The sequence below is a fragment of the Lissotriton vulgaris genome, chromosome 1_1, assembly GCF_964263255.1.
Source record: "Lissotriton vulgaris chromosome 1_1, aLisVul1.2, whole genome shotgun sequence".
Taxonomy (NCBI): domain Eukaryota; kingdom Metazoa; phylum Chordata; class Amphibia; order Caudata; family Salamandridae; genus Lissotriton; species Lissotriton vulgaris.
This window is the reverse complement of record NC_141685.1, coordinates 112,900,262-112,926,740: the sequence shown is the minus strand read 5'-3', so window position 1 is coordinate 112,926,740 and position 26,479 is coordinate 112,900,262. Positions and strand designations below refer to the sequence as shown.

Sequence of the window (26,479 nt, the reverse complement as noted above, 5' to 3'; positions counted from 1 at the left end):
GCCAGACCTCTGCATCAGGGTCTGCCGCTCTAACCATTGAGCCACGCTTCTCCACGGTAGTCCAAAATATATTCCCATTGTTTACATATAGCCTCCTCTACCTCGTTTATTGATAATGAGTCTCCAGGTGGCACCCTTTTCATAAAAGGGTCAGATTCAAAAGCAGGCTCTTGGTAAATAGTGGAAAAGTGACTTTCCCAGGTAGTGCTCATTATTTTGCAGCTGATGGCACTTAGCGGTTGTCCCATTGATCTTAACTCTTTAATGGTAGTGCAAAATATATTCCCATTATTTAAGCTGGCAGCATTAATGAGCGCATCCCAGTGCTCACCTAATAACTGTTCCTTCCTATTAGCAATAGCCTGCTTATATGTCAACCTTAAGGACTTGACCAAATCATTACACCTAGGGTTTTGAGATAGGGCCTTGCGGAGTTTCCTGTTGGCAATTGAGCACTCCTGATTGAACCATCTAGGATCGCGCAGTACTGTACAAATGGGTTTAGACAGCAAGGATTTAATGGCTCCACTGAGTTCGGTAAAGGCGCTGATAGCCACTGGGTGTGGAACAGGGCCTCTGAAGAGATGTTAATAAGATTCATGTTTCCCCTAACCATAGAACTGAATCGGTCTGCGTTATTAATGCCTCGCCAGCCCAGTCTGAGGTTATCTGTGGATGGTGATAGATCCCGAGCACCACATTCTGTCTGAGGCATTGGAACTGGAGACATCGGTAACGTTACTTGTATTGGGTTATGGTCCCCAAAGATTGTGGCCATAATTTCGGCTTTAAGCAAGCTTGCTTCTAAAGCGGGGGAGATAAAAACATAATCAATTGTAGATGAGCAGCCCCTCCCTCTGTGGGCGGTTCAGGGGGGCATTATCTTTTGTAGTTGCATCAATTTCCATAACATTAATTAAGTTAAGGGTGGTCAAATGATCCATTAGCTCTCTACCCCATTGCATGTTTGTCTGCTGCTGTGTGAATATTCACTTGACCATGACAAAGATAGCTTAGCATTAAAATCGCCCCCCAGACAGATTCCTACTGACTTGAAAGAGTCTTTGGATTTTCCAATAGATGCAATAAAATTAATCACATTTATAAAATACATGTTTGGAACAGAATGAAAATCATTGTTATAAAAATGAATTATCCAAAAGGAAATTCCCCTATTAAATAATATGCCTTGAACATTATTGTTATCTGTATGTACAGTTTTATGCATCCCCCCTGTCTTAATATTCACCCAGATTGATAAAAACCCCAAATGGTCGACCCTGCTTGGGGGTTGTTGCTAGGATATTATGGCATTCAAACCCCTCAATATGCAATTCTTTTGTGGCCCATGTTTCCTGATATAAAAGGATATCTTGGTCTTTAATACGTTGTACCCAATCTGGCTGGTGAAGTTTAGAGTACAACCATGCAACATTCCAGCTTAAGATACGGAGGTCTGAACTTGCTGAGGCCTTCGTTAGCATAGGGGGGATAAGTGGGGTGTGGGAATAGTACACTCAGGTACTGGCAGGGCAAGAGGTAACCTAATAGCAGGATCACTATTTTCCTTTAATTCGGATACATGGGAGCTTCTATGCCTTGATAGCCAGTCCGCACATTTATTGCGTAGCTGGTCCCATGGCTCATGTTGATCCCTCTTTAAAGTAGGTACTCCTGCCAGTACCAACACATAAGGGCAAGCAGCGGGCGGCAGACTCAGGGCATCCTGATTAGCCATTCATACTTGGGGCGGCAGGAACATTAATGCACAAGGTAATTGACAACCTGATCTGATTCGAGCCCCTGGGCCTGTTTAACCTATTAACACCATCCCTGGTGGGGTTGGCATTTGAAATGGTTATTGGTGGGTGAGGGAGAGGAGCCGTTTCTATCTATCGGCAATTGACGGTATAGAGACAAAATATCGACTCCAAAATATCGACTGGACATAATATCGAGTTTTTAATATAGACTGGACAAAAATATCGACTGGACATAATATCGACTACAAAAATATCGTTTTTCAGGTAAGTGAAGTAATATCGACTGTATAAAATATAGATAGCAAAAATATCGATTTTTTTATAATATATAATATTTTACAGTGTATTTTTATGTAATAATATGTGTGAATAATGTGTATTAATGTTATAAAATATTTTATTACATGAATTTTGTTTTTATAATAATTGCGTAATGTAATTCTGTAGCGGGTTGTGGGTTTATAGGGGAATAGGGTGGGAAGTAATTTAATAATAATTAATTAATTAATTTATGTTTGTTAATATTTTTAATTAATAATTAATTGATAATTAATTAATATTAATTAGTTAATTAATTAATATAATTTTGAACATATTTTGTATTAGTAAATAATTGTTAATTAATTAATTGTAATTAGTTAATTACATTAATTAGAGTACATTTTTAATATATATAATTTTGTGTAATTTTTAAGTAATTAATTTTGAAAAAATAATATTAATTATTAAAATAATTACAGCTAATGTTCTAATATATTTACTTTATTGTTATTGTTAATTAATAATTAATTGCTAATTAAATAATATTGATAAATTTTGGGTTTACCCCTGAAGTCTCACAAAGGAAAACAGATGGGCTTAGCACTAGGTGCGGTGATTCAAAACATTTTAACACACTGGGGTACGCACACAACCCCCACCTATGTAGGATGTCTCCATAGGCTTTGGTACATTTTGGGTATGGAGCGCATTCATGCCTCCCTTTCAGGCTCTATATCCGGATTTAAAGAGATTTGGAGGCCCCTTCTGTCTCTGTTGTCCACCGAATTCAATGAAATTACCTGCCTGAAATACCTCTGCCTCCTGCGCCTGACAGCAACGGATGATTCTCCCGAGGGAACTTGAACGCTAACCGGGTGTACTTGCTTTCACGTCAATATATCAAAGATGTAAGAACTATGCATACCAGTTGTGGGGAAGGGAGGGGGGGGTTATCGCTTAATGTTCTGGGGGAAAGTTCCACCTCCAAGGGTTATGTTCACGACTACGGAGTGTTTCACAAACTTGGGGTGCAATATGCTGATTGCACGTCACAGCAGTACTAGCTATATTTGAAATATACAAACGTTATAATGTTAACCATGCATTACGATGTAGAACTGCAACTGTGTGTATACTGAACATTCTAATAACAATAAAAAAGAGTTCAAACTAAAAGTTACTTTTCATAAATATTAATTAAAAATCCAACTTCACCATTGGATTGAATTTTAATGGCTGTTAAAAATAGTTGTTTAATTATTTTTTTAGCAACTTATAGACAAGGTAAATAATCAATTTAGGACTATACCAATTTGACCATGTTTAAAGGGGGAATACAGACACTTTACCACTGGTCGGCAGGGTTAAATTGCACAGAGATTTAAATGATTCCAGGAGTTAATAATGATTCCAGGAGTTAATAAAGATCCCCAAAAAACTCCATGTTGTACCTTGTGTGTAGAGGACATTTATTTTATTTATTTATTTAAAACATTTGTATAGCGCGGCTGTCACCTTGCAGGTATCCTGGCGCTGTATAAATAACTCTTAAGGTGGAAGGCATTAGGGGCAACCGAGCGAGGTACCAGACTTAAAGTTTGGGGAAAAGCCAGGTTTTGATCCGCTTTCTAAAAGGAAGAAGTTCAGTTGTTTGGCAAATGTCGAGGGGCAGGCTGTTCCACAGTTTTGCGGCTGCAACTCTGAAGGATCTTCCTCCGGTCCTGACTTTGTTGAATCTTGGTACTGTGACAAGGCGAGCTGTGGATGACCGGAGGGCTCTGGTTGGGAGGTACCAGGTGAACATAGATTGCAGGGAGCTGGGCCCGACTCCGTGCAATTCTTTAAAAACGAGACAGAGTGATTTAAAAGCCATTCGCTGTTTCAAAGGGAGCCAATGCCGCTGTGGCCGAGGATCTCCTATTCCAGCCAAGGGCCAGTTTGGCAGCGTCTGTTTGAACTCTCTGGAGACGATCTAGTAGTACAGCTGGGGCTTCGAGCAGCATCGCATTGCAATAGTCAAGGCGACTAAGAATGGTGCACCTGACTATTAGTGCCCGTGCCTGAGAGGGGAGAAGTGGCATGATCTTGCGTAAGGAGCGCAGAAGGGCCGAGCAGGTGGACACTGTTTTCGCGACCCGCGTCTCCATGCTAAGTTTGTTGTCTATCATGACACCGAGGTTGCGGACGGAGGTGACCGGTTGTGGCTTATCCGGGGTTTCCGGGGGCCAAAATTCAGCTGGGAACAGGCGGGGGGTCCGGCTTCTGGCAGAGAACAAGACCTCGGTTTTGGAGGAGTTAAATTGTCTGCCAGGCATCTAGGAATGTCTGCACGCATACGAAGATCCTCCATGGCAGTGAGAACCGCTGTTTCGGTGCCATGGGCCGGACGAAAACCAAATTGATTTTCGTCCAGGATGTGATTCTGCTCCAGGTGTTTGGAGAGACAGGAGCTCACCCAGCGTTCGGCGATTTTCACCGGGAAAGGCAGCAGGGAGATTGGCCGATAGTTCTGGAGGCACTCGGGGTTCAAGGAGGGTTTCTTCAGTGTTTCCAGGGAGAAGGAACAAGTCCGCAGCGCAGGGATTGATTGCAGATCCTGCAAAGGGTGCAGAAGAGTTCCTCTCCGAAAGCCTTCCAGGTTTTTGGGGGTAAATACGCTCACAAATAGTGTTGGTTACCTGTTGTATAGGAAGGAGGCTAGTCAATGGTGCACCTATTGTATGTTAGCTGGGGATTTCAGGTTAGTCCGCAGCAAGCCATCACTGCCCTGAGCGAGTCAACAATTTTACAGCAGCACTGCCGCCAATGATCATACAAAATCAACGAGAATCGATACACGCACAGACAACGTTTATCTCAATGGCTGGAAGCCAGCTTGAGCTAAACTGTCTTGGCGTTTTAAGGTATTCTGGTGAGGAACAAAAACGAATGCCCTAGTGTTTCATACATACTGTTCGTTGTCATGAGCCCTACATGGCAGTCTGTGGCTCCCTGACTCCCATGAACAAGACGTGCGTGCGCACTCCCAAAAACGAAACCTATCGTGGGGCGGGACTTCCGTCTTCTGAAGCCCGCCCACGGAGTGCCTGTAGGAGCAGTGGTGACGCGGGGCTCCCATGCCAGAGGGAGAGTCGCGCGTAGGCTGGAGATATCCGGAGTGGCGGTAAGTGGCCCTTACTTTTAGGGGGCGGCAGGGGGGGCGTTGGTAAGCTCGTGTGTGTATGTGTGCGCGCGTGTATGTATGGTGCAACGGTGGGGGGGTGTCTCTGTATGTATACGAGCCTGTATGTGCACTCATGTGTGTGTCTCTGTGTGCGACGGGGGTGGGGGGTGTCTCTGTATGTGTGCATGCGTGCAGGTGTGCTCGTGTGTGTGTCTGTGTGCGACGGGGGAGTGGGGTGTCTCTGTATGTGTGCGTGCGTGTATGTGCGCTCGTGTGTGTGTACCTCTGTGTGTGCGCATGCGTGTGTGTTGGAGCTTTCCAGGAAGCAGGAGCTGGCCACGGCGAGCGCGTTCTTGTGCGCGTGGCCCGCTCAAATCGCCTTCTGGCAGAGGAGATGCGCGCGGCCAGGTCCTGTCTCCTGGAAAGCTGCGTCGCTAACAATAGGTCTCTGGCGAGACAGTGCTTCGCGCTGTTAACACCACGAGACCAAAAAAGGAGGTAACTAGGCCCTTAACTTTAGGAACACCTTCATTCTTAAAGGAAGCCACTAGATAAACATGCTTTGTTTCCCCTACCCAGAGTTAACACCCCCGCTGGCATCAGTGCGGCCCTCGGTCACACCATAGACCAAACTTTGCGGCCCCCGGGAACTGTTTGTGAGTACCTGTGACCTAGACCAACAAAAGACGGAAGTAGTTAGACAGGAGGACGAAACAGAAGCTTGCATCTCTGAAAGGCACAAACAGGAACCAATGAAAACAAGCATTGGCATAGCCAATAGGTTGCGCCGTTGGGACCTTATAAGTGTTTAGCCATGCAACAGTTGATTTTGTTGGCCCAAGGATATTGTGCTGGATAACTAAACACGTATAAGGTCCCAGAGGCGAGACCTACTGGCTATGCCCATGCTTGTTTACCTAATGGGCATTGGCTGACCGCTACCTGGTTACTGACGCCCTAGTGAGGTTGAGACATATTTTTTTTTATCCACATCAGATGTGCAGGCCCAGGACTATGTAGCAATGATGCGCAGTTGGTGGTGCTGACTGTGCGTGTGTTCTTTCACTTTCAATTGATGGGGCTGCCCCCCTTTACACTGGTGAAAGCCAAAAACGGAATTCGAGTCGATCTTCTCATCACACTGAGTTTTCAGGCTGAAAAAATGTCAACGTTTGCTGAGGCCATTCAAAAGAGTGACCCAACTTAGCAGACACAAGGAGACCCAGTATAGCTGCTATGCATGTAGCATCGGTCTAGTTGTTGATGCCGGTGATGACGCGGCGCGCACTGGGGTAACGTGAGGAGCGCGCCAGAGGGAGAGTGCGCATGCGCGAATGTTTGGCGCGAACTGCAGCGCATAGATAAGACGCTCGGCGCTCCTTGTGCTTGCTGAGTATTTTTGAAGCAAATAAATCCACTCATAAACCTTCACTGCTGTAGGAGCTTTAATAGGGAAAAGAGTAAATGGGAGAAAGCAAATATAGCCAACCGCTACAGGTAGAAGAGGTATATGACAGATCGGCACGTCTGAGTGATGGAAACGTATGGTCGCAAGACCGCATGGTGAAAATCTACAAAATTCTACAGTGGCCTGCAGAACCCGAAATGGGTCAACAGGGACACAGACTGAGTGAACGCGAAGAGAGCTTCAGAGATGAAAATGCAGGGGGAGGAGAAGAGTTGGTGCACAGAGAGAGTGAAGATCCAGAGGGACTAGAGATTGAAGAGGAAAGGCTGGGAGGGAGCGAGACTCCCAGAAGAGAAGTAAGGAGCCGGGAAGAGAGCCCACCACTCACGACAGGAAGAGAGAATCCCCAAGAAGCCTCCACCCTGGTAAGGCGTACACGTGCAGGGAGAGCTGTGGTGCGGCCTGCACACTTCAGAGATTTTGAGATGGGTGAACATTGAACTGTGGACATTGAGCTTTTATAATGCATTGGGAAAAAGGGAGATATGTAGCATCGGTCTAGTGGTTGGTGCCGGTGATGACGCGGCGCGCACTGGGGTAACGTGAGGAGCGCGCCATTGGGAGAGTGTGCATGCGCGAATGTTCGGAGCGAACCGCAGCGCATAGATAAGACGCTCGGCGCTCCTTGTGCTTGCTGAGTATTTTTGAAGCAAATAAATCCACTCATAAACCTTCACTGCTGTAGGAGCTTTATTGGGGAAAAGAGTAAACACGACAATGCAGTACAGACCTTGAGGTACCCAGACCCAGCCGGGAAAAAAAAGAGTGACCCATCTCCGCCAATGAGGGTCAATGAGCATTTTTGATACAAATAATCATCGATCAATGCAGACAACAACAAAATGAATCCCGTGACATCAGGCTCGAGACCCCGCCAGCACCAGATAATATTTGTATCTCTTGCCCTCACCTGGGGTTTGATGTGGGTCCTGTGGGCCCTGCTGTGGTCGGGTTAAAAGAGGCCTGTGGATGAACAACTGCGTATGCGCTGGTGATAGACAGTGCTTCCCACATCGCCAGGTAAAGAGGCCATAGATTAACTGCGCATGCGCTGAGGACAACATACAGCACATGCTGAGATATATTTAAGCGCCTCGGGTTGGCTCCTCTGTTCGGGGGGGGGAGGAAGTGTCTTTCCTCTGCGCAGGTTGAGTGAGATCTGTCCAGGGCAAGGTCCTAACTCAGCGATAGGAGGTAGTGTCTTCGCTTCGCACATCCGCAGCTGTGACGTGCGGTCCTGCTAGTGCGCAGCTGTGTCGCGCGGTCCTGCGCGTGCGCAGCTGTGTCGCACGGTCCTGCTCGTGCACAGCTGTGATGGATGTTTTGTTGATTCGTGTCTTTTTTCTATTTTTCTCCTTCGCTGGTGTTCTATCAATAGCCTCACCCCATCTTTTTGTACACCCCCCGCGTTTCCACGCATGCGCATAATTCTGCGCAGCCGCACTATGGTCCATGTCTTAGACGCGTGTATTTTTAAGCTCCCCACTCTTCTGCCGATTTAGTGCGCATGCGTGTGACTGCACGCATGCGCACTGGCATTCACTTTCAAGCTCTCGAAAGCAAATGAGGCAACAATTGACCGGAAGTGAAGTCGGGATTCGGTGCTGCTGACTCTGCCGTTGCTGACCCCGAAGTCCTTCTCACAAGTCGGGATACGGTGCTGCTGACTGCCGTTGCTGACCCCGAAGTCCTTCTCACAAAGCAACGTCACGCGGCCCGGTCAGACACTGCTTCTCCGCACATGCGCAGACTGCCCTAGTCACCGAAGTATTTTCACATTCAGGATAAGTAAAATCACAACACATCCAACCTACCGACTGTCACCGAAGTATTTTCACATTCAGGATAAGTAAAAACACAACACATCCAACCTACCGACTGACACTTGCCCAGTCATCCCTTCACACTTCATGCTGAACTTATGTTCCAAATGCCACCTGCATCAATAATTCTCAAAACAAATGTCTCTGCTTCAATACAGCTATGGCCATTAATTAACCATCAGCATTTGCATGCTCTTTGTATTTAAAAATGTTTTTACAAGTAGTTTAGGAAGAGTAGCCTAGAAGTAAGATGGTGTTCCTACAGAGTTTACGAGATTTGTCTGAAATAGTGCGTGGAGTGGCAGTGCAAGGCAGGGTAAAACATTAGCTATTGTGACTATAGCTGGTTCACTGTTTATGCTGATCCCTGTGCAAGAGTCAGCTACTCAGTGGGTGGGTGAACCGATTTCTAAACTGCAGTAAAAAAATAAAATAAGCCAAAGAACAGTTTTCCTCGTTGAACCACTGGTCTTACTAAAGTAACTGAAGGATAAAAGTTGCCAGTGCCTTTTAAGAGGGGCTACAAGGGGTGGTCTGATAGCCACTGCCATGCTGAATATAGTTCAGATTAAGACCAATATAGGTCCAATTATTCACAAGGTTTTTTAAAGAGGAGCAAGGTGATAGCATGTGTTAGCACTAACCATCGCAATTGCCTGGGTGAGCAGATCTTCACACGCCAATGTCTACTCACAGAGAGACAGACATTAGCCAATTTGTGAGACTCCTTGGTAGCCCATTCCACAAGCCAACATACATGCCCAGTTCCAGTCAGCTGTGCCTTCCACATGTCCGCTTGGTCAGAGGCTTCCTCTGTCATGGGCTTTTCTCCTGTGTCGGTCTGCATGCTTTCACACTGCTTAAAACCTCCGCCAGCGAATATACTCTCTGTTTTAGTGCACAGAGCCTCTTCTAAGCTAGACCCTGCACAGGTTCTCTTGCACTGAAGACCTTGTATTTTCTCTAGGAACACTGACTGAAAACCAGGGTGAGCCTATGTGCGTGCTTCTTTTCAATTGGGCAAGATAAATTGTTTAACACGCTGTGTGTGGGTAAACAGGTGTGAAAAAATGAAATCAACACCAGTTTAAGAAGGTGATGTAGTGATTTTATGAAGTCAATTCTTAAAGTAGTTTCTCAAAGTTTATTAGTACGGATATGTTCCTGGTATTCACATAGGTGGGGTTACAAGTGCATTAGAGGGTTTGATGGTCTATTTTCCCAGCATAAATTGTAGAAAGTATGTGTAGAGATTAATGAGCATAGCCTAGCATAACACTTATTGTTTCCATAGATTTTTGTTTTATGGTAAAAGATAAAGAAAGAGGGGCCAGTGATACATTAACATTTCTGTCCACAAAATAATGACCATGTGCTTATTGGGGTATACAAAGAGCTACAGTTGTATTTTTGAACCTACTGCTGGCATGGTGAGGGTGGTCCCCTATGGCCATATATCATGGCTGATCACATAATGCTTGCTCCTGTGTCACTCCTCAGTGTCCCATCGGAGAACATGCTATGGCTGGTTGCATTATACACGACACTATGGGTTGCACCCCTTGGAGGACCACTCCCACTAAATAGCATGGATTTTTGCATTATGATCAATTCCCATAGATGGCTTCTCGCCCCTCCACTGTGTATTGTTGACTGCATAATGTCTGCTTCTTGGCCACCCTTAGCTAGATAGTGCTATGGGATGTTGTCTGATGCTCATGGGTGGACTACTCCGAGCAAGCATCATAACTGGCTACATAATGTCTGTTCTTATGGCTCACTGACACAGCTGAGTTGACCTCTGACTAAATAGTATCACATCACTGCCGTGAAACAGAGCGTGGGCAAGTATACATCAGGTAGTATTCGCGAAATGTACTACTAACCTGACTTTACTTCCCATGCTCTGTTTCACTGCGGCATAAGTGTGCGAATCCAAGATGTCCGGTGAGAAAATGTCTGGTCTGCCAATATGGAACCCGGGAGTTCAAACCGTCCGACAGCCCCCCCCCCACCCCTCTGTTGAAAACTTACAAGGCCCAGTTATGGTAGGAAGTGGGATGGGATATTAGTTCAAGACCAATCCTGCTGTTGAAGTGTAATCTTGGCACCAGTGCAGCGCTTCAGTCGTTCGTGAGTGAAAACAACAAAAGGGAGTGCACTACAGAATTGACCTTTCCTCTCTGCTTTTATGGACGAAGTCGCTTTCATGGTAAAGGAGAAACGATCCTACTTTGAAGCACAGGGAAGGCTGCTAAGAAATATGCGTGCAATGCAAATAGGAACACTTTGAAAACGACCACCTTATTTCTAAGGTTAAAGAAGCCAAGCATATTTTGAATACAAGAAAAGCCTGCATGATGCGGGTGGCAGAAAATATCATCGTAAATCGGGTCATGCTCTGCACTGTATATTCACACTTTTCGCTGAGATTAGGGCCAGTTTCAATATTACACTACCACCAAACAATATTAAGACTAACACAACGTTTTATCCAAATACTATGTCTCTGATAGATCCTAAATGATCAAAATAGCGAACAGTCTCTCATCTCCTTTGGCGGTAGGTCAAGGTGTTCCTCAAGGTTCTATACTTGCACCCACATTGTTCAATCTCTACCTAGAACCACTGGGAAATCTCCTAAGTAAATCCGGGATCCACTATCATCTCTACGCAGATGACACTCAAATCTACCTCAAGGTTGCCTCCACTCATGATCTCTCCATCCTAAACTCTACTCTCGACTCCATTCAAAACTGGATGTCAACTCATCAACTGATTCTGAATCCCTCCAAAAACTGAATTCCTCCTCCTTTCCTCCTCACTTTCTCCTCCCCCGGTTCAATCAAGGATGGATCAGATGAATCTACTTAACAATAAACCCATCATTGTCGACAGGGCAAAAATCCCTTGGTGTCATACTCGACAAGATACTCAATCTAATCCCCCACACCCCGCGTTTCCACGCATGCGCATAATTCTGCGCATCCGCACTATGGTCCATGTCTTAGATGCATGTATTTTTAGCTCCCCACTCTTCTGCCGGTTTAGTGCGCATGCGTGTGATTGCACGCATGCACACTGTTATTCACTTTCAAGATCCAGCGAGCGTTAACAACACTACTACTGCTTCATGCTGTGCATCATTTTGCCTTACGCCACTGGACATGGCGCTGGCCATGCACGCGCACAGAAACTTTCCACACACCCAGACTGTCAACCTTTCTTTCACATCTCAGATCAAAACCTGCCACCACTCAAAGCTCAGCCATTTGCTCATTCAGTTTTTCTTTTTAAACTTTTATATAGCACTAGCTAGACCCGTGGGTATCAGAGCGCTTTGCAAAGACAAAATAATTATGTATCCAGTGAGGGGAGAAATAGGCAGGTGGTTGACACAGTCAGATAATCACCACCCTTGAATGTCAGAGTGAGGGGGGGGGGGAGTCCATTATGTTATTGATGCCTAGGTTGGTTGACTGTGTCAGTAAAGTATTGGTTGAGGACAAGGATTTTCAGGTCCCTTTTGAAGCAAGAGAAGGAGGGCCTAACCCTAGCCCTGGTCACCCCCTAGTCCCAACAACCAATCACACAGGAAGCCCTAGTCCCTACTTCCAGTAGAAATCCCAACCCTAGTCCTAGTCCCAACCCTGCATTAATTGAATCACAAACCAAGAAACAAATCAGAACACTGAAATTTCAGCTCCCCCGTTGGTCTGTGTACCCCCTACGTCAGAGAGGAGCTTATGCAGGACTTGGCTGGCGATGAGTAACTATCATTTTCTGACTAGAAGCTTGTCTTTTGCTGGCTCCACAAAATGCGCACGGTGTGTACCCTCTTTTGAGAACGGGGATTGAAGTCAGCTGTGGCTTGGTAAGTGGCCACATGATTTTTGCTCGTCCTTTTGGGAGTGCTGTGGACATACATTAGCCTTGTGAGGGTGTAGAGGTGAGTACCCCGACCCACGGTGATGTAGAAAAATAATGGGTGTGGCCTTGAAGATTGCTCGGCCTGATTCATTTCACCGCTGAGTCAGAGAGGAGTTTATACAGGCAGTTTATTTGCTGGCGGTGTCCATCATGACAATGAAAGTGACCATGTCCCTGCATATTTTTAATAAATCACTCAAAACAATACATAATCACAATATAATAATTTATTTTTCAAATGTTTTCAAAATAATTTTCAGTGAAGTACAATATTGTGTTCTGGATATAAAAAATAAATATTAAATATAATTCCGACTAATGTAGAGCTGTGGATTCACATGTGCCCTCCCACCTCCCCCGAGGAGGAGTCACCTAACCTCGAGACTGGAAAGACTTCTTCAAAGAAAAACTACTTTTGAACATCTGTAATCAACACTAGATGGCACGATTATGCAAAGCATGTGATCTACAGCTCACATGCGAACACATCTTTACCGAAGGTAAGTAACTTGTGCATTAAATACATTTGCTACATTTGAAACTTTCTTGATGTAACAAGGATGTTGCATCTTTTCGAATGCATTCCATATGTATCCATCGGCAGCATTGTTCACATAGTGCCTGTTGGAAAGATAGTAAAATAAATGTTTTATTCACTTTGCATTGTAAACAGGTAAATATGTTTTTTTTTCATTTGTAAACTGCACTGATTTGAAATGGTCAACCATAGTTTTTGACTGACATCGAAAGCAACTTTCACATAAAGTCACTTGGTTCATGCTTACAAGGTCCCCAGTGCCAGTGCTCTTTCCTAGCATGGTAAATGCACACTTGTTACACATTTCACACAGTCCCCAGTCAGTGGCAACAAGCTCGGAACCTACTTCCACCACAAAATCAGATCCTTCTACCATCCTCCCACCTCGCACTAGCCAAACCCACGCGCATCCACAGAGCCAGAGCAGGAGCAAGATCCTTCTCCCACATCGCAGCCAAGACATGGAACAACCTACCACAAGATCTCAGACACGCCCCCTCTTTGAACACCTTCAGAAAGACCCTCAACAGTCGCCTGGCACAGCACTAAGCCGGAGAGCCACAGTTAGGGGGACAGAGCACACAAGCTCAAAGAGGCCCTATCACCCGCAGGACATGGGGCAGCCACCACGGGTGTGTGCTGATTTGCGTTGGGGCGAGTGAAGAGATTGTCGGCCCTGAGGACCTCCGGAGAAGGCTCGTCCTGGGTACTGCGAGAGTGAGGGGCTGAGGTGGCCGGGGTCTGGTGTAGGCGTGGTGTCAGGCTGGAGACAGGGGCTGGGCACAGTGAAGCTGGGGCCACCCACAGAGGTGGCACTGTCGCTGCAAGGAGCAGTGCCGAGCCCAGGGCCCAGCAGAGCAACACAGCGGAGAGACACCCAGCCACAAGTAACTGCCGATCCCGTGCCCGGATGCATTGGGCCATTCAAAGGCACAGCGATGCAAGCAGAGACTGGCTAGAGCTTACGAGAGCAGCAAGTGGCGTGGCAAGGGCACCCCATGATGCGGTGATAGCACCTTAGAGGAGCAAGGGGCACCAAAAGCAGTGGGGGGTCGGAGGCAGCAAGGGCAAGCTCTGCCTGGGGATCGACATGGACATGGGTGCGGCACTAGAAAATGTCCTCAAGCATTCAGGCTCCTCCCCCCCCCTAGACATGGGTTGGCTTCATAGGCTCAGGTACATACTGGGAATGGAGCGCATCACTGCTATCTTGAACAACTCCACTGACGCCTTCCAGAAAATTTGGAGCCCATTCCTACACCTTCTCTCAGCTCAATTTCACGAGATTACCCTGCCTCAATATCTGAGGATGCTGCGTCTGCCGGAGCTATGAAAGGACCTGCCCACAGCCTAAGGAAATGGTTGAGGGCTCCGGGACCATTGTAAAGGTACTCAATGAAGACCGTTCAGGGGATGCCGGATGGAGAGGGGGTTGTGGAGTTTTGGTTCTCAACAGGGGCAGCAAATAGCACGATGGACTATGTTTGGGATCTCCTAGTGCTTTCTTCTTTTTGGACTTTCCGTTACCGCTATGCCTAGCCTTGCTAAGAGGCTGTCTTTGCAATGTATGAGTCACTGTATTACGATGATACAATTGCCCCTGTGGGGTTCTTTGTTTTTAGGAAAACTAATAAATACATTTAAATATAAAAGAAAATTTGAAAGTATCTTTAGCCAGACCTCTACAATTATTCCTATTAAAAATAATTGTGTGTATTTACCATAATGTTTTCCTGACCTACGTCGGAAGTTATTTTGTTGCAGACACCGCAGAACTCTTCAACAGAATCTAAATGTAATATTGAGGTAGATCAGCACATCTTAGCAGGAAAAGTAAAAAACCTAAACTTATCTCTGGGCATCTGGTACATGTTTCTAAGTTTATTCCTAAGACTTGATATTGCTGTGACACAGTCACAACTGTTAAAAACTCTTTCTATTGGCAAGAAAAATGACCTTTTAACATACTCAAAAACATAATTGCTATACCGTACTATATGTAATACTATGTACAAAATTTATGCTGTGTACTTTTAAAAACGTTGAAGAAACAAAAATAGCTACCAAAATCATCAAAACATTCTGTTGACCCAAAGGCAGGACACATTTATAAAATTGAGACATGAAATGTTAAACTCAAACCTGATGACTCCATTAGATCCATTGCAATTTTGAATCTAAAATCCTCCATAAATGTAGAATTTATTAAAATCTCTGGAACTGGCTGTTGACTGATGTAAAAATCTGCAAACTGAGAACACAGTTGAAAGTTTTACTTTCATCAATTAAAAGTAGGGTAAAATGTATATGTTATCCAAATGAACAAGTTAAAGTGAAATGGACGTAAAAACAATTGGTCTCAATATGATATCGGTTGGAAAGCCATCATCAGAGGTCTCCGGACAACTGCATTAGGACAATACTAGTGGTTAGAGAGATAATCTGAGGGGAATACTGCTCTGCTTCCGACAGGCTCTACGGCCTCATCCGGACGGATTTCTGAAGTGAAATCCCTAATAGGCAGCATGTGGTGCACCCCTAAAATCCATGCATCATGTGGCAGACTGTTTAAACTATTTCATTAGTGAATTTCCCCTCACCTGTAATTGTTTATGGTCAAAGCCCTCTTTACTATTTATAAGTACTCCAATAACAAAAACCATAATTAACTTCAATAATGTCTCATTCGAGAATATGATCAATTAATCACTTTGATAAAAACAAATTAAGGTTTATAGTATTAATAGGAATTTATCATTACTAGCATGCAAAAAACACCACAATTGTAGTTGTCCTGTTGCTTTATGTTAGAATCAACCACTAATTCCCAAAGCTCATAGTCAGGATGCTCCAGTGCCTGTAGGAAATCCCTTTAGAGACATATGAAAGGTTATGTAAAATATTAGAGTTTGTCAATCAGAATAAAACAATAAAGATATTACATTGTTGTCACAAACAGTGATCAATTAGTAAAGTTTGTGAATTTTATTATTTTGCAATCTTAAAAGTACTAAATAGATAATGGAAACTGTATTTGGGAAAGGGCACCTCCAATTTCTCAAGAAGACTTTGTAGGTATGAAGATTTGCCAGCAGTGAATCATAGACTAAAATTTTCTTTGTAAAAGGTTTCAATATCTGTGGAAATGATATAAAAGCTGTTTGAAAAACAACATCAGCTAGAGAAAGGGAGTAAGGTAAGGTTTGTTGTACTTTAATACCACTTTTTCGATTGTTATAGTTCTTTGTAAATAATGTCTTTTGGATTATACCCAACTTAAAAATTAGTAAGCAAAGTAAATGAGCATAATACGCAAGTACCCTTACACAGCTTTAGAAAATCCCTTTGGAATCATCCTTCAATTATTAAGTGATGTTGCTTTACCTTTTTTTTTATTTTATTGATTTCTAATCATAAAGCTTACATTGCTACTTCGTTATATCAGATTGTAAACTTACTGAGATTTTTAGTATTGAGTTTTAAAACTTGTTGCTAGAGAGGGCCGCTCTTGATACATTCCAAAACAAAATAGTTTCAGTAATAGCCAATGTATATATTAAAAAAAAGGTAGGCCTCTCCAACTATTACAACCACTCATATTTTTCATCAATAACTTTCAAACTTCTGAACGATAAATAAAAAATAAAAAAGTGGCACTTACTAAAAGAATCCAATGATTGCCAATATTTGTAGGACAAAGGACAGTTTCCACAGTTTCATAAGGTACCTGCATAGAATAGAATGTGCTCATTAATAACTGTAACTGTCATCCTGGCTCCATACGTTCAAAGGTATCAATGGATTGTTATTCAGAATTCTAAATGAAAAATATTTACTTGGATGACAAGTACACAGATTCGCAGTATACCAACATGTGAAATGTTGCCAATTGTTCAATACGTTATTGTAAGTGTCTTGTACACTTCAACACTAAATCCATCAGTTACATTAACAAATCATTACAACCTGAGACTTTGAAAAGTCAAATAAGAGATTCAAATATGTACCCGGAAAACAGGCGACCGGTATTTGCCCAGGAAGATAGAGGATGACACTGTTGCAGAAAGTGCTAAACACTAAGGTTAAAATAAAAGGACATCATTAAACACATTGTAAAACAATTGTTATCTTGGGGTAGGTCTGTGTGTGTTATTTATGAAAATATACGTACATTGTATCGTGACATACATAATTTGCTAAGGTACGCATCGATTACCTAAAAAAAAAATTACACTTAGTTAAGTAGTGCATGATTACAAATCTGCTGGAGCAAGGACCAACAGACAGGCGTGAGCGCGGCGGTGGCGAGACATACTATACTTTCTATCGATGTTATAGAAACCAACCTCATCAACAATCCATTGGTGCGTTTTGAGTGAACAAAAGGAAGAATCATACAGTTTTATGTCGGACACTATTGCTTCCAAGCGTCCCGTCACTGGTTTCTTCCACACATCCAAAAGTGTTTGCCTGGTCTTAGATCCAGAATCTTTTAAGTCTGTGGATACATAAGTGAGAAACATAAGTTAAAACAAGTTTTAAAGACACCTACATAAACTTCAAAACTGAAAGTCACACCAAACAAATTACTTTCGCCGGGGTGCAGGGCTCAACGGGGGGCACCATAGGTGCCTACTAGACTGCCATCCGGAGGCCTTGCACCCATGTGGGCCCTGCTGGGGCCCCTCAAAACAGATTCCCACAGTATTTCTGTGTCGAAAAGGCCGGCACAGAAAGGCAGTGGGAATATGCCATCATAATCCCTCGGGCGGATATAGCCGGCTTTGGGATTACAGGCCCTTTTCCAAAACACAGGTAGGATTCCTTCCCAACGAACCCTGGCTCATAGCCATTTCCAAGGGCATCGTAATTGGAGCCCTAAGCATGAAGGCTGCTATCAACAGCTACCACTTAGAGAGCTTTCTAATGTTGTCTAAAACCACTGAAAACCCAATAAAGGGTTGTTTGGATTAGTGTAAAGTAATATACTTTTTTCGAAGTGAGCACCATATAGTAAACCAGCCGGACACAAAGTACTAAGATGTATAATTACCAAAATAGAGATAGTAAAATCAAGCTTCTTGTGAGAACACCCTACATCTTCAGTGTCAATATTTGTTAAACAATTTTAAAACAGAAGTATTAATAAAATAAGTAGCAACCTCACCCCCCAACAGCACGCAAGCTTGGTTTTCTGCAAAATCATCATTCTCCTCTGAAAGTGTTTCAAGTGGAAGAGATGCTGGCGATTCATGATTGGTCATGCTTCCTGAAAAATATTGGTTTTGAGGTTGACAAAAACTCAGTTGGGAAAAACAGACTACTCAACCATCCAAACACAAAACCCTACACAAAGAAAAATTATTATTCAATAATACCTTGTTTGAAATACCGTACTTTTAAAAACATATCTTTTGGAGAAAGTCAGCGTCACGTTCTCCTGCTCAACCTAATACCTTTTCACCAAATTAAGGAGACATTTACATATGTTGATACTATATTATTCCGAAACACATCCAATTATCTCACATTGCATAACCAAAAACATTACTTTCGATTGTTTACCTTTGACGCTCGACTTATAAGGCCTCAACATGTCGAGATTGTGTGTTGTTCGTAAAAGGATATTGCGATCACTAAGCAATTTAACACGCTTTCCTTGCATTTCAGCAATAGTGTATGGTCCAGTAAATTTATGTTCCAAAATGCCTCCTTTTCTTGTAGCTTTCCTGCAATTTTTCAGAAGCACTAACTGTCCTTCTCTGAAGGTGCACGGCTTATATTTTTGGGAAACTCTCTTTTTAAATTTTTCTTTCTGCTTTTCCTGGGCAACCTCAATATTCTGTTTTGTCTGCCTCTGCAACTCTGCTTTTTTAATTTTGTTTTCAACGATAATGCCGGCATATTCACTTTCAGTTGGGAGTATAAACTCAAGCTATTAAAGGAAACATAAAACGCAATCACTCATTTTCGTTATATAAAAGTGTAGTATTATATAAAAATTAAAACAAAGTGAAATAACTTGCTTTATTGTAAATAAAAGTTACGCTAAAGAAAATAAACTATACACACAGAGAAATTAGATTTCATATGTCAGAATCAGAATCAGAATACGCTTTATTCGGTATAAAATCAATTAACCATAAAAGCACATAAGTGACAGCATAAAATTTAGCAGTATAAAAATTTTAATAATTACAGGCTATTTAAAAACCATCCATTGTTTTCCTAGTTTTGACCATCAACTTCAGAAATTTCGCAATTTGCACAGTCTGTGATCTATCTGCCAACGGTTGTAGTTTGATTAAAGCAGGGCGACATTGTCTAAAGTTAAAAAGTATCCAGCAAGTGAATGTATGTATAATTACAAAATAACAATATGCATATTAAAACAGACTTTGGAGTAATCACTGAGAAACAAAAAACAACATTGTAAAAATTCTTTACATTAAAAACACAATAAAAATTCCGTACCAGATCCTCGGAAATCTCACTTGGAAATCGTGCTTCTCGGCCGTACATAAGTTGGAAAGGGGAAACTTTTGTTGTGGTATGTGGCTTCGATCGTAAAGCAAACAATGCATGATCCAAAAATAAATCCCAGTCGTTTTGGTGCTCATTCACGTATTAAGACAACGTGCTGTAAAATAACAAAAGATTAGCATGTGGCATAATAGTTAATGGCAGTATATTACTTGCAAATTTATCAATATTGAAGAGAAAATATTTTATAAATAAATTGCATATCAACATGTGCATACAAAAAAGAATCAGAATTAGCTTTACCTTTTAATGCTAGCATTAGTGCGCTCATCTAAACCATTTGTCTGTGGATGATATGCTGCACTTACAGAACGTTCGATTTCTAAGAGCCTTGATAGCTCAGAATTAACCTGAAAAATAAATATTTATATGTTATTGCTGAAATGTAAGCAAAATGTAATTATTTAGTACACAGATGTTTAACAGTACCTTAAAAAACACTATCCGACTAACAGGGCCAGACAAAAGCAAACAGACACCTACAGTATTAGATAACCGTGCGTTTTGGCCTTTAACGAATTTTAAGTATAATCTGTGTGATAAATATAAAAAACGACCTAACTAGGGGGCTTATTAGGATGGCGGACGGACCTGCGTCCGTCCGCCACCCCCAAGGTGGAGGGACCGTCCGCAGGGGCAGCGGCGGTCCCTCTGGTGCAATTAGGATGTGACCGCCACCCTGGCGGTCAAATTCTGCATCTTTAACCTTGCGGCGGGTGCTGCTTGAAGCAGCACCCGCTGCAAGGTTAAAAACACATGTTTTACATTTACATGCACAAAGCGGCAGGCACCGCGCGGTGCCTGCCGCTTTGTGCATGTAAATGCTGGGGGGTACCGTAGGTACCCCCCATGTGCACGCCCCACCCCTGACACCCTGGGGGCCCGCAACGGGCCCCCAAACACCAAAGACCACATGCTTTTCCACGGCGGGAAAGCCGCCGTGGAAAAGCATGTTACACCACACATCCTAATTTGGCGGACAGTGTCTTGCAGACACCGTCACCAAATGGCCCTACACACACCGCGGATCAGCGGCGGACGGACCTGCCGTCCGCCGCTGGTCCCACCACAATCCTACCGCCATCCTAATCTGGCGGTGGGTGTTTTCTGTGGCCGCTGCGGTGAATCTGCATCCTCCAGGCCGGCGGTGGCTTCCGCCGAGCCGGAGGATGCGGATTCACCGCCATCCTAATCGGCCCCTAAGTGTCAAATATAAACGGTTTCAAAGAATGGGTTATAAAAATGGTACGTGACTTGCTTCACTTGTGAAGAAATTAGCATAACACTGATAAGTGAGTACCAAATAGTGTGGACCAGCTCTCTAAAACAGTAACAAAGGATTGTAACCCCAATGGTGCAATCATCCACTGAATAAAAAGGGTGCCGAGCAATTTAACAATTAGCACTGTCATTAAATATGACAGATGGCTAATTGGTCTTGTATAATAATTAATCATGGCATTTCTGTATAGATATCTATGACTATGTCCAGAATTTACATTTACGTTTACCGTGCTTTATTTGCATTTTCAAACCATAAAAAAGAATCTTTTTTTACAAAATGTATGTATTAAATTCATATCTAAAAGTATATCACCAAGTTGCCGCTCAGTATCTGTAATGGATTGCGACAAAGCGGGTACGGACCACGGAGTTTACTGCTTAATGTTTTATTGTGCTATATATATATTTAACAAACCAAAGTGTTATTCTCCTAATTGCATTATCGAAATGTAAGGCCTAAATTGGAAACTGACTTCATTGACAAACTCCCGGCCTTGGTCTGATAGAACCCTTTTCGGACTTCCATGGGGTAAGTACATTTGCAACAGTCTGGAAGCAACCTCGGCTGCAGTCTTTGATTTTAGTGGAAATGCCTCAACCCATTTCGAAAAATAGTCTGTTGCTGTCAGAATATATTTGTATCCTGTAGGAGTAGTCGGTAAAGGTCCCATCAAATCCACTCCTACAAGTTCCCAAACGTCTTCCACCTGTTCATAAACAAATGAAAAATAAATGTAATCAAATCTCAAAATTTCCCAATTCAATTATTCTTCACAAATGTTGCATTTATTTCAGGTCTCAAACATTTATATTAAATATTTAAAATCATGCCAACCGAGCTGTAATTTCATAAAGCAAAACATAACACATATACAACATACTTTGATTGGTTTCAATTCAGAGCAAATCTGGAGTGCAGGTTGTTCCTTTTGGCAAATATCACACTCTTTGATCTGAAAATGAAGAAATAAAGATCTCTCAAAAAAAATGTTAAATGGAGTCACAAAAAGAATAAATTCACATTTACGTTTTGACTTCATAACTCTAATGTAGACAGTGTGCATAAAAATAGCATACCCTCCAAAGTAGTGCCTGACACACTTCCTTGTGGTAAATTACATTATTTAAAGTTCACCTGCAAAATAAATAGATTTCTAAAGAACACATCTTTACAAAGCAGCGTCATTATATTGGTGCACACAATGGCATAATGGATAGGTTAAAGAAATACTGTAAATGTAATAAACACCAATGGATGGGACAACAGACCCATGAGCAAGAGAATGAGAGATTTAAAATTTGAGATAGTAAAAACAAAAATAAATAGGCTATTAAGAATGGCTTTTAAGACATAATAACAAGTGAGATTTTTAGTTGACAACAAATTGTTTTGAAAGGCTAGGACATTTGTAACTCACCCATTGATCAATATCAATTGTCATCTTCGGCCAATAAAATCGCGTGCTAATACTTTTTTTGGTTTTGTTAATTCCTGAATGGCCACCAATGAGAGATGAATGAAATTCACAAAAAAAAATTTGGGCAGCTTCTTCACCAATGACAACTTTTGACTTCTTTTCTTTACCAGTGTAGAACAAGTTACCATCTATTGTAAAAACCAAAGGGACAATGCAAAAGATTTTTAAGTAACTATGCATGTCTGAACCTCCCTTTTCTCAACCGGCCGTAACACAAGCTACCATGATGCACACGCCGCAATGGAAAACAGGGATGTGAAACATCTCCATGTACTACACGACAGGCACCATGCTGTGACTGTCACTTGGTACAGGGATATGTTGTGGGGGGCACCAAAGGTGCCCAACCCAAGCAAAAGGGCCAGTGATGAAGGGGGGCCCGCTAAGAGCCACTAATCTTCCTCCCTGCCACCCTTGTGGCAGGGAGTGGAGGGAACATGATAATCCATACAGGCAACATTTTAGGATGGGGAGTCCCTATGCCGCACCAACATCGAAATGAGGCCCATAACATTGTATATAAATAAACTAAATGTACTATGCAATAGTTGTTAGCACCAAAGTTATGATTTTTATGTATCACCTACATGATTTACAATTCATATTGATCATTTCAAGCAAGTACCCAATTCGATTTAAAATGTCTATAATTAAATTGTAATAAAAAAAACAATAGTTGAAAAATTAGAGTACCGTCAATGGTGAATTTTTTAGCCAGTCTACGTAATCCATTCTTCTTCATTTTACTGAAACCTTCAGGATACACATTACGGTTTACATAATCCAGAAGCTCTTGATACTTTGTGGCATCCATTTCTATTGAAAATAATGAAAAAGTGTGACAAAAGTCAATCGAACATCATAGATATAAGTTCCCAAGTTTCCGTACTCACATTGGTCATAACTGGACATACCTTTCTTGATTTCAGTCCAAACCATGTGCTTTGCAACACTGAAAAAGACTGGGAGGATGTTTTCAAGTTTGGCGGCCGCTAAACGGATGCCATGCAACTGGCCCAGGACCACCAAACTGCCATGCCACCCACCGGACAGATTATGAATAATTTTATGGCCTGGCGTGCAGCGTATCAGTGCTCCAGAGTGGCAGTGTAAAGGCTGAGGTGCTCGGAGACGGATCCCTCGCCCGGCCGTGAACGCTGCCCCGGTGGAAGACGTTGTGAGATGAGACGGCGGAGCGGCCCCTTGTTCAGCACAGGGTCTGCAGCGTGGTGTGGAACTGCAGCTGGGCTGAGCAGTGGGTGGCGCTGAGCCCAGCATCGCCCTGGGGGGGGCCCTGGTAATCCTACAGGGTAGGGTGCATGGTTATGTGTGAGGGGGACCCTCAGCATGAGCAGAGCCCCTCTGCAACTTTCGTTATATCGATTTCGAGGTTGTTTATAGTGCAGCCATACCATATACTCTTAAGTGCATTATATAGCTCGCGGTTAAATGCTATCTTGAGAATGGCTGCACCAAACCATGTCGTGTTTGGTGTCAAACATCTTGGAATCATACCCCCACTCCGGTACTGGAGGGGGAGTATGATTCCACCCTACTCAGGGGGTGACATGGCACAAGCTGCAACTGCCGGTAACCAACTACTCTTTCATTTGGCTATTCAAGAGGTTATCTATGGTAAAACAATAAGCTTAACACTTCATCAAGACTTACCCTGAAGGATGCTCTCCACAGCTACCACTAGGATAGCTTTCTTTAAAGGTTGTCTTTAACCTAACACTATAAGGGTGGAATTGGACTGTTGCAAGGTGTTCACTATAACTAGTGAACAGCATATGCCAGGCCAACTTCTCACAACGACCATTACTGTTCCCGTGCCCGGTGGTCAGAACGGGGGAGACTGACTCTGAGAGGTGACCGGTGCCCCAGTCCTTCCCCCCGACGCCCGCGTTGGCCAGCAGGACTTTGCCGGAACCGGGAAGTGAGCGGGGTGAGGTGATCCTAGGGTGGCACCGTGGACAGCTACATCGCATTGGGGCCCGTTTGCAGTGGGGTCCTGAGTCGTACTTTGCTACCACACTGGCCAGCGTCCTGGGCCTGGGGACCACCTTGGGGGCACCATTGGTGAAGCAGGGCCCCCGGAGGCCAGATTATAAGGTCCCAAATGCGAGAACTATTGGCTATGCCAATGCTTGTTTATTTTTATGTTGTTGCTACGATGCCCACATAATGCCTGGGAGAGGGCCAGGTGTGTAGACGTATACATATGTACTCGGGCGGCAAACACTGCGCTCCGAAAGCTGCAGACAGGCTCAGCTCATGCTAGAGCACCATCTCACATAAAACCAAGCACTCTGACTCCAGGATTGTTAAGGCCGGCCATAGGAGTGACTTATAGGTATATATGTGTCTCGATATAGGTTTAGATATAGGTATACTATATCTAAGCAAGGGGTGATTACACAGCCTTGCCCCAGCTGAGTGATCAGCCAGTTGTCAGTTTGGATAGCCACTCAGGGGAGGCAAAAGATATGCTGAAGCCCCTGGTAGGCCTTGGATGCACCTATGCCCTGGGTACCTATAGTACACTGTATAGGGGCTGATAAGGTGACCCAATATCCAATTAGTTATGCACCTAGGGTACATGGAGTCCATTTTAAATAGAGAGCAGATAGCCTTGGGCCCTGAATAGCAGGAAACCAGCTAAACACAAGGCAAAAAATCTGGGGTAACCATAGTCAGGTATCCACCCTCCTACAGTTCCCCTAATTATGGGCGTTATCCGTGATAATGCACACTCCCCAGTGTGAATATACACCCCCGATAATGGACATTGTTATAAATAAACACAGTCTCTATGGCAATATACGTTCTAAGTGCTGATAGGCGGTCCCCAAAGCCATATACGTACATGTCTCTGTTGGGAATATACATACTCCATTTTTTCCTGTAGGGTACCTTTTGATTGAGACCAGCTGAAAGCTCTTCTAGCAAAATGCAGGGCATCTCTGAAAGCGCGAGCATGTTCACGGAACTCAGCCTACCGTTTTGAAAAATAATCGCCACCCAAAGTATCCGTGTTGTTTTTGTCTACATGTGAGTTATATTTTTGGGTGACTTGGAGTTGATTTTTCCTTTGAGAAACAACACCTCCTGTTTCTGGTAGTCTGTGACCTGACCATTTTTGAAAAAAATTGCATTCAACACGAAGGTCTATGCATGTTGTATGGTTTCTAGTCAATCTATGGTATTCAACAGCGGCCAGCTTTTTTTTACTGTAGGGTACCTTTTGATTGAGACCAGCTGAAAGCTCCTCTAGCAAAATGCAGGGCATCTCTGAAAGCAAGAGCATGTGCACGGAGCTCAGCATGATGCCATTTTGAAAAGTGCTTGCCACCCAAAATTATCTGTGTTGTTTTTGTCTACCTGTGAGTATTTCTTTTCATGAAGCCCTAGTGTATAACCTCAAATCCAAGTTTACCTTTTGAGAGTTCTATACTTGACATTTCTAAAAATGAACATGTTGAGTGTAAAACAAAAAGCTGGATCTTTCAGGGCTGCAGCCCTCCTTCCCTCTCGCCCCCTTCCACCCCTCTGCTTCTCTTGCTTCAATCCTACCCCTCCCTAACCGCCTGTCCAACCCCAGCCCCCGCACCGGTCACCACCACCCTTCTCCCTCTATCTCTCTTCAGCACCTTCTCTGCAACCCGTTCCCTCACCACTGATTTCGCTTATCCTCCCTCCCCTCGCCTTCTGTGCGATCTACACTGCCCCTTTCCTCTCACCAGTTCCACGTCCCTGTCTCCCGCCTGCCCTGCTCTTCACCACAAGCCGTATCTTATTCCACTTTTTCTTCCCCTATCTTCTCCAGGATACAAGAGACCATCTACCCTATTGCACATTTTCTGCCTCGCACCACCTTTTCTTTTTTATTCTGCCTGTCTGTCTCTCCCCCGCCCTTTTATATTTCTGCGCATGTTTTTCTCCCTATTATAGGCCTGCTCTGCCCATTCCCGTCCTGTTCCTCCCTGTCCCCGCCCCTCACTTCCCTATTTGGCCTTCTCTGCTCTCCTGAATGCACAATTTCAGCTCTATCGGGTTCTTTCCCCGCGTGCCGCTCTCCCTTCTAGTTTTCCTTGCCCTCTCCTGCCCTGTAAAAGGCACCCACCTTTCTGAGTCACTGCCTCTCCACCTGCCAATGCTCTTCTTCTCGTTTTCCAGTTTCCATGTTCTTCCTTCCCTTTCCCCGCCTCAAGCACCCCCTCACATT

The 26,479-nt window shown here is 43.5% G+C and overlaps 1 protein-coding gene and 1 long non-coding RNA gene across 2 annotated transcripts; both read right to left on the bottom strand.

Annotated features, from left to right (window-relative positions):
• Positions 1 to 15,053: 15,053 nt before the first annotated feature.
• Positions 15,054 to 18,210, bottom strand: LOC147737661 (putative sentrin-specific protease 8). Its single transcript, XM_086924783.1, has 8 exons — positions 18,114 to 18,210; positions 17,293 to 17,444; positions 17,118 to 17,162; positions 16,954 to 17,022; positions 16,608 to 16,673; positions 15,995 to 16,083; positions 15,708 to 15,816; positions 15,054 to 15,197 (listed from the first exon to the last, which is right to left on the bottom strand). The coding sequence occupies exons 1-8, from the start codon at positions 18,208 to 18,210 to the stop codon at positions 15,054 to 15,056; spliced, it is 771 nt and encodes a 256-aa protein (XP_086780909.1).
• Positions 18,211 to 18,745: 535 nt separating this feature from the next.
• Positions 18,746 to 21,294, bottom strand: LOC147737660 (uncharacterized). The gene is made up of 4 exons (XR_015300485.1): positions 21,247 to 21,294; positions 19,733 to 19,839; positions 19,421 to 19,586; positions 18,746 to 18,881 (listed from the first exon to the last, which is right to left on the bottom strand). It is a non-coding gene; the product is annotated as an uncharacterized LOC147737660 (long non-coding RNA).
• Positions 21,295 to 26,479: the final 5,185 nt, after the last annotated feature.

Bases quoted from the DNA above. Each gene is read 5' to 3' on its own strand.
- LOC147737661 (XM_086924783.1), bottom strand. From the start codon at position 18,210: ATGACCAATCATGAATCGCCAGCATCTCTTCCACTTGAAACACTTTCA. The intron at 17,163-17,292 runs GTTGGTTTCTAT...TTTTTTTTTTAG, and splicing joins ACCAATGGATTGTTGATGAG to GTAATCGATGCGTACCTTAG. The intron at 16,084-16,607 runs GTAAGTGCCACT...TCATTTCCACAG, and splicing joins GCAATCATTGGATTCTTTTA to ATATTGAAACCTTTTACAAA.